A 14,273-nucleotide genomic window follows, 5' to 3' on the forward strand; every position below is an offset into this window, starting at 1 on the left:
CGGCTGGCTTCCGTTAGAACAGAACCAGGCCTACCCTGTCTGTACTTCACGGAGCTGGCAACTCTGATGTCAACTGAAGCAAACTCCTGAACTACTAAATTTTATTTTTTAAAATCAAGATAATTATCAAACTGACCATCAAAGTAAATTCCTTCACACTTGCTTATAATGGCGTAGACTCTTTCTCATCATTTTATTTTTCTCTTTAAGATATTCTATTATGTAGTATGTTTCACATAAAAAAGAATAATTTGTATATGTTTCACATAAAAAAGAATAACATGTATATTTTATTGTAATTAGAAACATGAAGTTTTATCACTTAGTTCTAGAATTCTTAGAACTCTCCCTTAATCCATAAATGACTCAGAATTTCCTATTCTACTTCATGATACAGACATCTATGGAGAATTTAAAAGCTAAAAACGTTTAAAGCTGAATATTTTTAGAGGCCCTAATATCACACAAAAATGGAGTGAAAATGCCCTAAGAAACTGATACACAGTTCTAAGTGCTCAGGGCCAGGATTTTAATTTAATTTAACTTTTAAAACATTTCCTCAAATCCGGTTATAAAATAAAACTCGAGATTGAGCCAAATAAGGAAACCCCTCGCATTGTATACAGAATTCTTCTGGTTAGTCAACACTCAGAATTGCAGTGAATCGGAATGAAGAGTCCAAGTTAACTGTTTCATAGCCAACCACTGCCCATAAAATTGAGACTCTTAACAGTGAAAGAATCATTCAAATTGAATGAAACTAGACCTATAAGGAAAGGAGAAATGGAAACTAGAATTTAAAAAGCATGACTCGAACTCACTGAAAATTTCTGCAGGTACTTGTAACCACTAACTGCAGTTTCTGTTAAACAATATCCTATTTTGCATTTAGGAATTATGTAAGAGCTAACAGTCACAAGGCAAGGGCGAATGAGAGAAGGGAATTATTCAATGCCTGACATGGATGAACTCAGTTTAATGCATGCGTTCGGAAAACACTGTTCTCTCTGTTTGGAATTATTAGTCCACATTCCATTCATTTTGATAACCTTTTCCTTTTTCACCCCAATGCCATGCTAACCAGCTGCGGCATTATCAGGATTCAGAGATCAGGTACTGCCTCTCACCCAAGTTTGCCTAGCATATTCTCCTTCCAAAGCAGAGTGACAGATAAAACCCAGCGTTAAAGCTCTTGTCACCAGAATACCATTGGAAAGTTGTTTAGGGGGCAAATGGGAAAATTCACTAGACAGTGAACTAAATATTAGGAAGGAAATGAAAGGCACGTCCCTTGAAGTCAAGGATTGTGAGATTCCATGTGGATGGATATCTGTGCTACCGCTACCCAAAGCCAGCACATAGGTAATGAATAATGAATGAGAGAATAAATGAAAATGAATGTGAACATCTCACAACTCAGGAATTCCATCAACAAAAGTGTGTTTTTGGTTTTTTTTTTGAGAAGACCATGCATGCATGATTCCGTTAGAATTCCTTTCCATTAAAAAAACAAAAATAAAAACTATGGGGCAATTAATTTGGGGGGCTAAGTGACAACATAAATAAACAGATTCAGAATTTAGTCAGATAAAAAGCTGTACCAAGCAGGAGCAAACTGTAAGAAAAAATAATTACTAGGAAGATTTTTATAATATTTTAAATTAATGGTGACTTGGAATTCTGATTCTTCAAAAGTATCTCTGAACTTGAATATAGAGCTTGAAATACTGACCCCATTAAAAATCTCTGAACTATATAGAGCTTGAAATACTGACCCCATTAAAAAACTGTCTCTTACCTACTTCTATACACACTATACTCCAAACCCGCAAAAAAAAAAAAAAATTAATATATATAGAAGACATAGTGTTTAATTGCTCAAGGTGACAATGAACAATGGTCCTTGGGCAGCGTGTCAATTCTGATGGTGTGGGGCCCCAGAGCGGTGGGGCCACAAAGAGCCAGGCTCTCTGTACTTCTCAGCATGATCCTTGAAAAATGTGCAACTTGGAAATGATACTATTCTGTTTGCCTAGGGCTGTTCCATTGTACAACAATATTTTAATAGCGATGATGAAAAGTTTAAAATAAAAGATCATCCACATATCGATTAAAGAAATACTAAAAGGTTTTATTAGAGTAAGTAACGATCTTTTAAACAGAAAATAAAAAGCATTAACCTTATGCATACATATATATGTACAGACACATATACACACAATCATCCAGAATATATAAAGAACACCTATAAGCCAGAAAGAAAAATCTGTTTTTAAAATGCATCAACTATTTGGGCACTTCACAGAGGTTATTCAAATGGCAGATAATGGCATACAAAATAAGCTCACCATCGTTTTTCATCAAGGAAATGCAAATGCAAATTAAAATCATGACAAGATTTCACTCCACACTCATCCAAGACCAACAATATCAATTGTTGGCGTAAATAGGAGTGACTGAAGGGAGGTCCCTTAGTACAACCACCGTTGTCAAGCGCTTTGACAGCAAAGCCATGTATACACCTACGACCCAGGATCCACTCTTAGGAAGGTACTCAAGGAAAACAAGAGGCCATGTCCACCAACAGACGTGTGTAAGAATGTCCACGGTAGCTTTACTCTTAACATGGCCTCAAAATGGACATGATCCAAACATCCACCCACATGAGGATGGATAAACAACCTGTGGTATAGCCATACAGTGGGAGGCCACGTGGTAATGAAAAATGAACAACACAAGCCACCACGGTATGTGACAGCAATATGAATCTCACAGACATAATACTGAGTTAAAGAAGCAAGACAGTAGAATACGTTTTGTATACTTTGTATGAAGTAGAGAAACAGGCTATGCTAATACATGATAGAGGTCAGAAAAATAGTTAACTTTGGGGTCGGGGGAGGGCTCAAGGGAACCTGCTGGGGTCCTAGAAATGTCCCCTATCCTAGATGGTGACACATCATTTCATATATATACATATATGTAAAAACTCATTGAGCCGCCCGCTTAAGATGTGGCCATTTATCCTCACCTCAATAAATCACTACAAATTTTCCACGGTTTTGCTTTCTACAGATTCAGTTACCTGTAGTCAACCGTGGTCTGAAAATATGAAATGGAAAATTCCAGAAATAAACAATTCAGAAGTTTTAAATTGCACGCAGTTCTGCATAGCATGACGAAATCTCTCATGGCCCCGCTCCATTGGCCTGGGACGTGAATCACCCCTCTGTCCAGCGTCTCCACGCTGTGCATGCTCCCCGCCCGTTAGTCACTTAGTGGCCATCTCGTACATCAGATCAACTCCTGAGGTACCACAGTGCTTGTGTGTTCAAATCTCCCTTATCTGACTTACTAAGGGCCCCGAAATACAACGGTAGCGATGCTGGCAATTTGAATAGGACAAAGAGAAGCCATAAAGCAATTCCTTGACGTGAAGAGGTGAGTACAGCACGATACGACATTTTGAGAGGGAGAAAGAGACACCACGTTCACATAACTAGAATTACAGTATATTCTTATCATTGTTCTGTTTTGGTTTTGTTCTTGTTCTCTTATGTGACTAATTTATAAAATAAACTTTATCGGAGATGTGTATGTATAGGAAAAACATAGTATAGACGGGGTTGAGTACTATCCACGGCTTCAGGCAACCACTGGGGGGCTCTTGGAATGTATCCCCCGCAGATAAGGGGGGACTACTGTATTTTTAAAAGGTCTAGAAGGACACGTATCAAGTAGTGAGAGCAATCAGGACACTGGGATGGGGGACGTGGGACAGCAAAAAACACTTTTACCTATCCTCGGTGTTCGCATGTGTTTTTTTTAGAAGGGAATCCTATATCTGACTAGGACATAGATGGTTTGGATTTTCCATGTTTCCTTGCAGTCCTTCGACTTCTCAATACAATAAAACAGATAGTAAGGACTATCTTTTCCTCTGCATTAAAAAGGTTTTATCTTCAACGTAAGCACATGGGTCATGAGCCACAAGATGACCTATTCTGATCTATATATCGGTTCTTATACAAACCCAGGTTATCTAACTCCAAATCACGAGAACTCGCTTTAAATCTTCAAATTCAAGACTCTGACAGCGGCATCTGCGCAAAAGACAGAGACTGCACAGTCCCTTGAGTATCATCACCAATAAAAAGCATCCCGCCGAGCTCATTTCCTTTCCTCTTCCCTCCTCTGAGGAACGTGGCATCCTAGCAACATCCAAATATGTTCATGGATGCAGAGGTAAAACTACCAGTTTTTTCTTATGTCTATATTTTACGTATAAGTTTACTTTTAGTTAAACTAGAATAATTCATGCCCTCTCGTAAGCGAATCACTAAACATCCGGCTACACGCTGACACCGAACACAAAGCAAAAGTCTATTGATGTCCCACGAGGACTCAGTAGGGATTCTAGGCAATCTGGACACAGTGCTGATGGAAAGGGTGGTTCCAATCCCCACGGGGGACTTCGAACTTTTTAAAGGGAGAAGAAATCAGGCTCATGCCCAAATCCTAAAGAGTTTAGAAGAGCGTGACTATATTGTTCACGACAACAAACACAAATACAACCCGGGAAAGTCCTTCCCATCCTACAGCGGGGGTGGTTACCACATCTTCGTCAACACGGGCATGTCTCTCTGAGCGTCTTGAGGTTGACTGCCAGAAAAAAGAGTGTCAGTGGTTTCTAGCACAATTGGGTGATTTAATCGTTTGCAGAAACTGGGGGAAAAGACATTCATGTTGGATTCAAAGACTATCAGTCAGAAAGGGAAATCATCTTAAGATAAGAACTGAAACATTCCATCCTGTGGGTTTGATACTGACAAGAGGCTTTACAAGCGATAAAGCAAAAACACTGATATGACAGTCAAACTACTGTTTGGGGAAATTAAAGTGCTTCGATCACACTCATTAGCAAAATAGCTCGAGACTTTCCGGTGTTTAGACTCGGCTTCAATGTTTACGGTGTCAAAATTGGGCAATTTATCATACCTTTGGGGAGGAGGTAAGCAGAACTTTCATTAACATAACAAAAGGATGCTCTCAGTGGAAGAAAAAACAATATATCCGTGAAAATGTTAAGATAGTTGAGGAGAGCCATTCTGAGTTGGCAGTACTTATCTAAAGCCTTAAAGCTGCCCTTGGATCTGACTTGAGGGAGGAAAACAAAGAAATTTCTGAACCATAGAGGGTCACGATTCACACAGCCCGTGTGAATCCCAAGACCCAACTTAGAAAATTTGGATCGATGCAATCCTGGCTTAGTAGCGACCCCAGGTCATGCCAGCTCCCTGGAGAACCCACTTTAAACCTGTTCTGTATCTCACATGTTTTTCTGCCGTGACTTATACTTCTTATGTGACTGAATTATAGAGCAATGATGTTGCTATAACATATTCTTGCTAGTCTATGTGCAGTTTTTCACAGCACACAAATGTTTGGGAGCAAGCGTGTGTAAGCGTTCTCATAACGGTGAGCCTTAGCCATGTCATGCAGATCTTAAGGAAAGGGCTACGGTCTTCATTCTGCTGCGCTATCTGGTGAAGCTGGGAATATGAATGCAAACATTGGGAAACTATTTCCTCCCAAGTTAAAGCAGTGGATACATGCAGAAAGCCGTATCTCGAAGGACAGGGGCTGTGATGCTCAACGCAAACGTTAGTAGATTTACGAGGATTGTTGATTTTGTTGGTGCTCTGGTTACCAAGATCTATAAGGACCGAATGATCTATTTCTAAGCCTATTTTTCCCATAGGCCCTGTTTGTTATTTTTAGCAGTATTTTTGCAGAATATCAGGTTTTTCAGTAATGCATTTGTGGCATGATAGCAGATGTGTTTGGGTCACAAAAATACACGAAGAAGTGTCTACGGCCATGCCACCCTGAACAAGCTCGATCCCGTCTGATCTCGGAAGCTAAGTAGGGTGGGCTTGGTTAGTACTTGGATGGGAGACCACCTAGGAAGACCGGGTGCTGTAGGTGTAAAATAATGATAATAATAATAATAATAATAATAATAATAATAAGGAATTGTAAGCTGACAAGGTCCTTGCAATCTGTGAGTTCATCCAAGGGTTGCCTCACCGCCCCCCCTCCCAAAAAAATACACGAAGAAGCAAGTCACCACAAACAAGCAGGAACAACAAACCGAAGATTCAGGCCCACAGAGATTGTGGAGACTGAAATCAATCAAATAAGGACTATAAAATCAGTTGTTCAATATGTGTTTAAAAAAGCAAAACATGGTACAAAAATGTGACAAAGTAATAAGAAAATAACAAAATGACAATATAGATTTTAAGGAGAACTGAAAGGAACCTCTAGAAATAAAAATTTAACGAACAAAATTGTAAACTCAATGGATGTGTTAAATCACAGGTTAGACATAGCTTAAGAGAGAATTCATGAAATGAAAGTCATATCTGAAGGAATTATGCAGAACATAGCAGAAAGAGAGACAAAGAGATGAGAGATTTAAATAAAAGTTAATGGGGGTGTAGAAGATATACAGTAGGAGTTTTAACTTATACCTTATAATCTAAATTCTAGAGGAAATAATAGAATAATAGAAGGCAAGAAACAAGTTTAGGAAACTCCAATCTGGAGTCAATAAGCCCAATAAACCAAAAGGAAGCTAAAAAAAGAAATCTACACCTAGGTATGTCACAGTGAAATCTCAGAAGAACAAAGACCAAAAAAAAAAAATCTTAATAGCTAGCGAGAAGGAAAGAAAGCTTACCTTCAAAGGATTAAGAATTATACTGACTTCTCAACCACAAATGAGAGTCAGAAGATGGTAGAATAAGTTCCTCCAGGTGCAAGAGACTCAACCTTGGATTGCATGCATCCAGAAATCAGCTTTCGAGAATGAGAGTAAAATAAAGAGAGCTCAGTCAAAACAAAAACTGAGATTTTATTGTAATAAATCTCTGCTAAAGGAACTTCTAAAGGGTCCTTTAGAAAGAAAAAATAAGATCCCAGATACGAAAAGAAATGGCAAACAAAGAACATGGAAAGTCTCCTTAGAGAACTGTGTAAAATTACGAAAGCCTAATTTGTGTAGTGGAACCAAATCGATTGCAAAACTCAAAAAGGAGCTGGTTTTAGCGAACGTGTAATTTACAAGGACATCGGTAAAGATCCCAATTTACTTTACGGTTTAGGTTGAATACATATGTGGAAATATCCAGGCTACCAATCAAAGCACTGAAATGGAATAATACATCATCTCTAAAGTAGTAGCAGGGAAATGGAATGAGAAAAGTCAAAATTTCTAAAATCTAAGAAGGCAAGAAACAATGAGTTTCTGGAAAAGAAGGAAACAGAAAAAGCGAGGCAAACAGACAACACAAAATAAGATGGCCTACGCGGATCACAGCTCTCCGGGTGGAAAACGAAGACTTTCGGACTGGATGAAAAAGAAATCCAGCCATATGCCGTGAGACGCAGCTGAACGTGAGGACGAAGAAAGATGCAGAGTAAAAGCGTGGGAAAGATTTGCCAGGCAAGTGCTAACCCAAAGAAAACTGGTATATACCAAATAAACTAGGCTTCGAGGCATAAAGCATGCCTGCAGAAAGAAGACGATCACACATCGATGAAAAATTAAATCGCGTGGAAGATACTGCAACTCTCAACCTTATTTTTTTTTTAATAAAACAACTTCGCAATAGAAGAGCGAATCTGACAAAAAATAGCAAAGTTTCCACTATTCTCATCATCATAGTTAACTTATGGATCAGTGGTCACTGTCGTAAGTGGCTTTGAATACTTGGAATATATTAACTCAATTAATACTTGCATCAGTCCTGTGTTCCTATTTTAGTGACAAGAAAAGCAAGGTACAAAGAAGTGACACATCTCTCTCAAAAACGTGGACAACCAATAAACCAAAACTCTTTAACGATGGGAAGATTTGGATAACAACAATCAGCAAGTTGGATCTTATGAAAATATGGAGAATTCTCTGCCACTAAGAATTGGAGAATATACATCCTTTTCAATTACTTATAGAACACATCAAAACTGACCATGTACTAGTCCAAAAAAACAAGTCTCAACAAACAAAAAAATCAAACTCAGGCTTTCTGCAATCGCAATGCAATTAATTAGAAATCAGTAACAGAAAGATACATTTAAATACATCGTAAATTGGAAAATTTTAAATATGCTTCTAAATAAATCATAAGAGAGACTAAATAGTACGAGAAATGGAAAATGTCTGGAAATAAAGAACAATAATAATACTATATGTCGAAATTTCTGTGTTGCAGATAAATCAGTACTTAAATGGGAAATCTGTTAAGTACTTATATTAGAAAAGGAGAAAAGCTGAAATGAAGTAAGCATCTGAAGAAAGAAAAATTTAAAGAACAATACAATAAATCTGAAGACAGATGAAGAAGAAGAAAAAAGAAACTAAATGAAATAGAAAATACAAATAAGAAAGAAAAGCACCACAAAGATATATTTTGGTTCTTGGAAAATTGTAAAAAAAATTTTTTTTAGAAAAACAGTTTCCTTCCCAGAAGGAAAAAAGGTATAAATAAACAATAGTAAGAATAAATAAGGGGCTACAACATATGCAGCAAAAATTAAGGGAGACTATTACAGTCAACTTTTAGCCAATACTTTTGAAAACTTATGATGAAATAGATATATTTCTAGAAACATATAACCCCAGGGTCAACCAAAGAAGCAGACAGCAGTTAGAAACTTTCCCACAATGCAGTATTACAAAACATTTAAGAACAGTTCATTTCATCTCACATATATTATTTCAGAAACTAGAAAAAAGCAACAATCCAAAACAAGTAAAGTAGGACAATGACAGCCTTAAGAAATGAAAGGAAAAATGACCAACCTAGAATTATATATCCGGCAACCTAGAATTATATATCCAGTATCTTTCAAAAAATGAAAGCAGAATAATATCTTTTTAGATTAAGGCTGAGATAACTCATTGCCAGCAGTCTTGCTTATGAAGAAATGTTAAAGAAAGTTCTCTAGGATAAAAAAAAAAATTGATACTAGATGGAAATCTGAATCTATAAAGAGGAACGCAAAACACTGGGAAGAGTAAATACGTGCATAAATTGAAACACATTTTTACTCATTTTTGAAATCTCTTATAAAATGTTGATTATTTAGAAAAAAACTAAGACAACAAAAATTATAGACCAATTTCAGTGACTACTGATACAAAAATATTGACTAAAATATTAACGAAACAAATTCAGTTATATATATGTATGCGTATATATATATGTATATGTATGTACACACACACACACACACACACACACACACACACAAAACAATACATCATGACCTAGTTGGAACTGTCCCAGGAATGCTAATTTGGTTGAATGTAAGAAAATTGATGAATATAATCTATCACATTAATGGATGAAAGGAAGTAGAAAATGTATTTGGTTCGGTATCAGGCTTAAAAAAAAAAACCTCTTGACAAAACAAGAAAAGAAGGGACAATCCCTTAACCTGATAAAGTGTATGTTACAATCATGCTTAATGGGGAAACGCTAAAGCACTCTATTATCAAGCACGAGATAAGGAAGTCCATGATTACTGCTTTACCAGTGTAATGGAGGTCATAAACAGCAGAGCGAGATAAGAAAAATAAATAAAAGGCTTAAAGATTAAAAAAGAAGGAATAAAACTGTCCTAATTTGCTGGCGATAGGACTATCTTTACAGAAATCCCAAAAACAGAAATAAAAAGAGTTTACCAAGGCATTGGGCTCTAATATTAATATATGAAAGTCATGTGTTCCGTACTCCACGTGAATTAAATAAAAAACATAATACTGAATGAAAAAAAAACAAGTCAGAAGAAATTAAAATAAAAGTCTGATTTTTGTTTATAATAAAGGTGAAAAAAGGGGCACAATTATAAAATATACTCTTGGGAGACATGCAAAGCTATGAAGAATAGCAAAGAAATGACTAAACGCAAAGTTAGGATGAAGTTTACTGTAAGGTGGGGGTACGGAGAATAAGGTTAGGGAGGGAGACTTCAAAGGCACCAATAAGATGTTATTTCTTAAGATAGATATGCCTTTGTTATCATTCTTCACACTACATATATAGTATACAGAATTTTTTCAAGAAAAGGCTCTGAAAAGTAAAGTACCTTTTATTAATCATAGTTAGATGTTTTAATATTTTTCTCCCTCTTTACATTCTTTATATTTTCAGATACTTCTATAATGAGGGTGGACAGCTTTTATACTTAGGAAAGGCCACAGAAGTAATTTCCTTTAAAAAGTCTTACGATGAATAAAAAGCACTCCAATTTTACATTTAGGATAATAAAATATTTGACGAAGAATGCACACATTTGAGCTAGATGTGTTTCTGGGACACATACACTGCTTTTAATCCCAAATGTTTGTTTGATAAACTTTGAGTCAATCTATTTTAGTTGAATAATGTTTTAAATAGTTTGGGGAGTTGCTGTTTAATGAGGACTTCTGACAATTTTATAGTAATTTATGGCAATTTTTCCAGCATATTAGTATATCATTTGGTAAAGTAAATATCCCCACTCACGATCGAATATAGGTATTGAGAATGTGTATTTTACTATATTAGATAATTTTAGAGGCAGGCGTACTAATATATATACCCACGCTTTAAGTAAGAAATCTGGCAGAATTCGGCAAATAACTAAATAACTAATTCACGCTATGTGCCAACTAATCTCATCTCCAACTAACCTGGCAAAAGTACAAGAAATCCATGAAAAGGCAAGGCTCTTCCTTCAGTAAAGCAGGAGCCTGCGCATGCCAAAACAGCCGTGGGCAGTAACCAATGAATACTGTTATTTTACAGCCTAATTTTGTTTATACCACATTTGATGACTTTTATAAAAAAGAAAATTCAGCTTCTAGGGGAAAAGCACACACGAAACCACAAGAAGATACAGTACAAGCTTTATAGTATTCCTAATTGCCAATACAAGTCCATTTAGAGAAAAGCTTTTGAGAGGACTTACAAATGCCAGCCTTCAACTACACAACCTGCTATCAACCCGAACGAATCAGAAGTCAGGCCAGCAGTGGGGGGCTCTTTATCTTTCTAACTAAAGCATTTTAAGCGGCCAAGCTCTTCCCCGTTGGCCGCTGAACGGTCTGCTCCAGCTTTGCAAGGGTCGGCTTTCTCTTTGAAAGCCATTAAGAGAAAGCCACACTCTCCAAACACCGCTCCCCACGGTGCGTCCGGGGTCTAAGTCTCCATGTTATCATCCCGGTGACTGAACAAATACGCAAGCTGCTCGATCCTAACACTGTAGAGTCCCCGAGCTTTCGCTTCTGGTCCCCGTGACAGCTGACGCAAACTGAAAATGATCCCAAGTTGAGTGGCCTTTTGTGGCTGCATCAAAAGGAGAACTTGGGGACCGACCCTCTGGGAGGATATGTGACTAGCATCGGAAAAGGGGAAATGAAAAACTCACTTTCACCTTACCTTTTCAACATCTGCTTTCGTAACGTTTATATCAGCATCCATTTTCTCAAAGTATTGCTGTGCCCGGTCAGCCTCTTTGCAATCCCGCTCAAATCGTCTTTTACTCTAAAAGCAGAGGGACGTGGTGGTGGGGAAAGTAGTTATTAACGAAACCATGAGATCCTATCAACAGATACAATCTTACTTAAATCGAAAGAGTTTTCTTCTCTGAACTGATTTGTTCTAAGTCATAATTTCAGGAAGTTATTTTAAAATCTGCATTTACGTTCACCTCAACTGCCTAATTTTTGTTCTTTCCATGGGATTTTTAGAAAAATACTCTCCTTGAGCTCTTTTGGATTAACATTTTACCTTAGGTAAGTTTCTAGAAACATTACATTGGAATTGGAAAAATTTCTAAAGACATTTCTTTACGGTTTTCGCTTGTTCTGCACTGATTGATTCAAGCTTAAATTAAATTCTAATCAGAAAACCTATCCAGACATTTCCTGAGCTGTTCGTTTTTCACTTACAGATTCGAGTTGCTTCCAGCAAGTCTCTATGTGCTGTTGGGCCTTCCGTCCTTCATGAAAGTGCTAGAAGCGAGAAACGCACCAGTGATTAATTAGTACACGCTCTTTCTCATCCTAACACCGGAGGAGAATAAAAAAAACAAAACAAAAAAAAACACATCCACTTAAATAATAGTTAAATACGGAATATCCAGCAGATGTGCTCTCGAGAAATTTAAGAGTTAAGAAATAAAGGAGAAATGAAAATGGAATAGCTACACTGTATTTTAAGACTTACACACACCACTTGTAAAAATGCTGAGAATGTTTTACTAAGAGAATTACTTAGATCTTTTATTTCTAATTGCTTTGAGACGCGATTCACATACCATACAATTCACCCATTCATATTGTGCAATTCAATGGTTTTGAGTATGGTCACAAACTTATGCAACCATCACTACAATCAATTTTAGAATATTCTGTCACCCCCAAAAGAAACCCTGTCCCTCTTAGCTGTCACCCTCTTATCCCCCAGTTCCCCCCAGCCCTAGGCAACCACCCAATCTACTTTCTGTCTCTACAGTTTTGCCAATTCGAGATGTTTCATATAAATGGAATTGTACAGTACGAGGTCTTTTGGGACTGGTATTAATGCTTTCGTTATTTCATAATGTTCACACAGCATCATGTGTTCGAGGTTCATTCACGTTGTCACGTGTATCAGAACTTTATTCCTGTTTATTACCAAGTGACACTCTACTGTATATACATAGAACACGATTCATTTATCCGTTCACCGGCTGACGGACACTTGGGGCTATTACGATGTTGCTACAAACATTTGTGTCAGAGTGTCGTGTTGATGGATGTTTCCATTACTTAGACTCTTTGAAACTTTAAATTCACCTCCCTGCTATCTGCAAAGGCCCTCTGGCAGGTATGTGCCTGGCGCTGACCAGCAAGGACACCAGGGGACAAGACCAGGATGAACCTCAAGACTATTAGGGGTTGGAGAAGAAGAGAGGCAGACCGTGGAGGGTCTTGTGGGCTTCTTGTCCGAACAGGCTGGGGAGCCTTGGATGACTCCGAGTATAGAAGTGCCATGTTGTGAAGGAAGGTTCCAGGTAGGAGGCTCTCTCCACCCCTGGAGATGGCAGACTGGGACCACAAGGTAGCAGCGCAGGTGGAGAGAGAGGGTCAGATTCTGGTGTCCTTTGTTCAGGAAAACCACCAGGATGTGCTGATGCATCAAACCCGATGTGGGCGGGCTGTGGGACACCTAGACATCGGGGTGACCCTGTGAGCAGGCGTCCTCTGGCTCTGTTCGATTTGCTACGCCCTCTGGAGAGGGCGGGAATTTACACCCGCAGCCTCCCCTAGCTCAGATGCTCTAGGCTGGTGGGGTCCCTCCACCCCAGGCCACAGCTCTGATCAGACAGCCCCCCCAGAGCTACGCTGTGAAGCTCCACACAGCACCCCCTGCCCGGAGACCGGGGGCCACAGCGGCTCCTCCCTGTGATCAGCCCTGGCGTCCTCACTGTCCCTTACCGCTTCTCCGGAAGCCCTCCACGACGTCCTAAACGCCCCTTTCAGTAAACGACCTGCCTTCAGTCACTGGACTGAATGTGCTAGCTGTGTGCTGACTGACAGGTAAGCACGGGTGGCGGGGTCTGCTACGGGGAAGGCAGAGTGGAAAAGGGACAGCGACGAAGCGGGCCCCTCAGAGCTTCCGATCACACCACGTCCTTGGCACCCATGGCTCGGCTGAGTCACAACAGATAGCCGCCTCCTGGGAGGCTGGGGAGGAGGAGACGACATCAGACTTTCCCCCCCCACCCCAAGAACAGGGCTCCTTTATAAGGGAATGTTTCTTGTCTCTCTCTCTCTCTCGAGGTCATGCTTCCGTCTTTTAAGCGCCCCTTCTCAGCACGTGTCATCCATCCAGCAATTTTTTGGTTTCTCTGAACCCCAGAGGAGCCCCCTGGGGGCTTCATTACTTCGAGTCCCATAAACAGACACAGGAATCCGAGGGAGAAAAGAGATGGCGTCAGAGGGTAGGGATAAACACGCAAGAAAGGACCAGGGCCACGGGAGAAGGATGAGAGAAAGAGCCGAGGGCAGAGTTAGGAAAGCCTTGAACTTCGGAGGAAGTAGAAAGTGCAAGCAGGTTTTCTGAAAGCCACAGACTGGCCCTTTAGAAAAAAATGGAGGGAGGAAGCGAGGGAGGTGCTGGGGGGGCGGTGAAGTGAGCCAGGCAGACTGGGACACCCAGGGACAGGCTCCCGGA

General features: G+C 39.1%; 1 protein-coding gene and 1 pseudogene across 4 annotated transcripts in view; one reads left to right on the top strand and one right to left on the bottom strand.

Annotated features, from left to right (window-relative positions):
* FNBP1 (formin binding protein 1) overlaps window positions 1-14,273 on the bottom strand; it is a 113,974-nt gene that overhangs the window by 39,670 nt on the left and 60,031 nt on the right. For all 4 annotated transcript variants that reach the window (XR_005652552.1, XM_039861736.1, XM_039861735.1 and 1 more), the window contains exons 5-6: window positions 12,005-12,067; window positions 11,493-11,597 (exon numbers count right to left, since the gene is read on the bottom strand). Coding sequence is in view for 3 of the 4 variants with exons in the window: in XM_039861736.1 (XP_039717670.1) it covers window positions 11,493-11,597; window positions 12,005-12,067 (168 nt within the window). In the remaining variant the exon portion in view is untranslated. The remainder of the gene's footprint in view (window positions 1-11,492; window positions 11,598-12,004; window positions 12,068-14,273) is intronic.
* LOC120601825 (uncharacterized) lies at window positions 5,871-5,988 on the top strand (annotated as a pseudogene).

The sequence above is a fragment of the Pteropus medius genome, unplaced genomic scaffold, assembly GCF_902729225.1.
Source record: "Pteropus medius unplaced genomic scaffold, Ma_sr-lr_union100, whole genome shotgun sequence".
NCBI lineage: Eukaryota > Metazoa > Chordata > Mammalia > Chiroptera > Pteropodidae > Pteropus > Pteropus medius.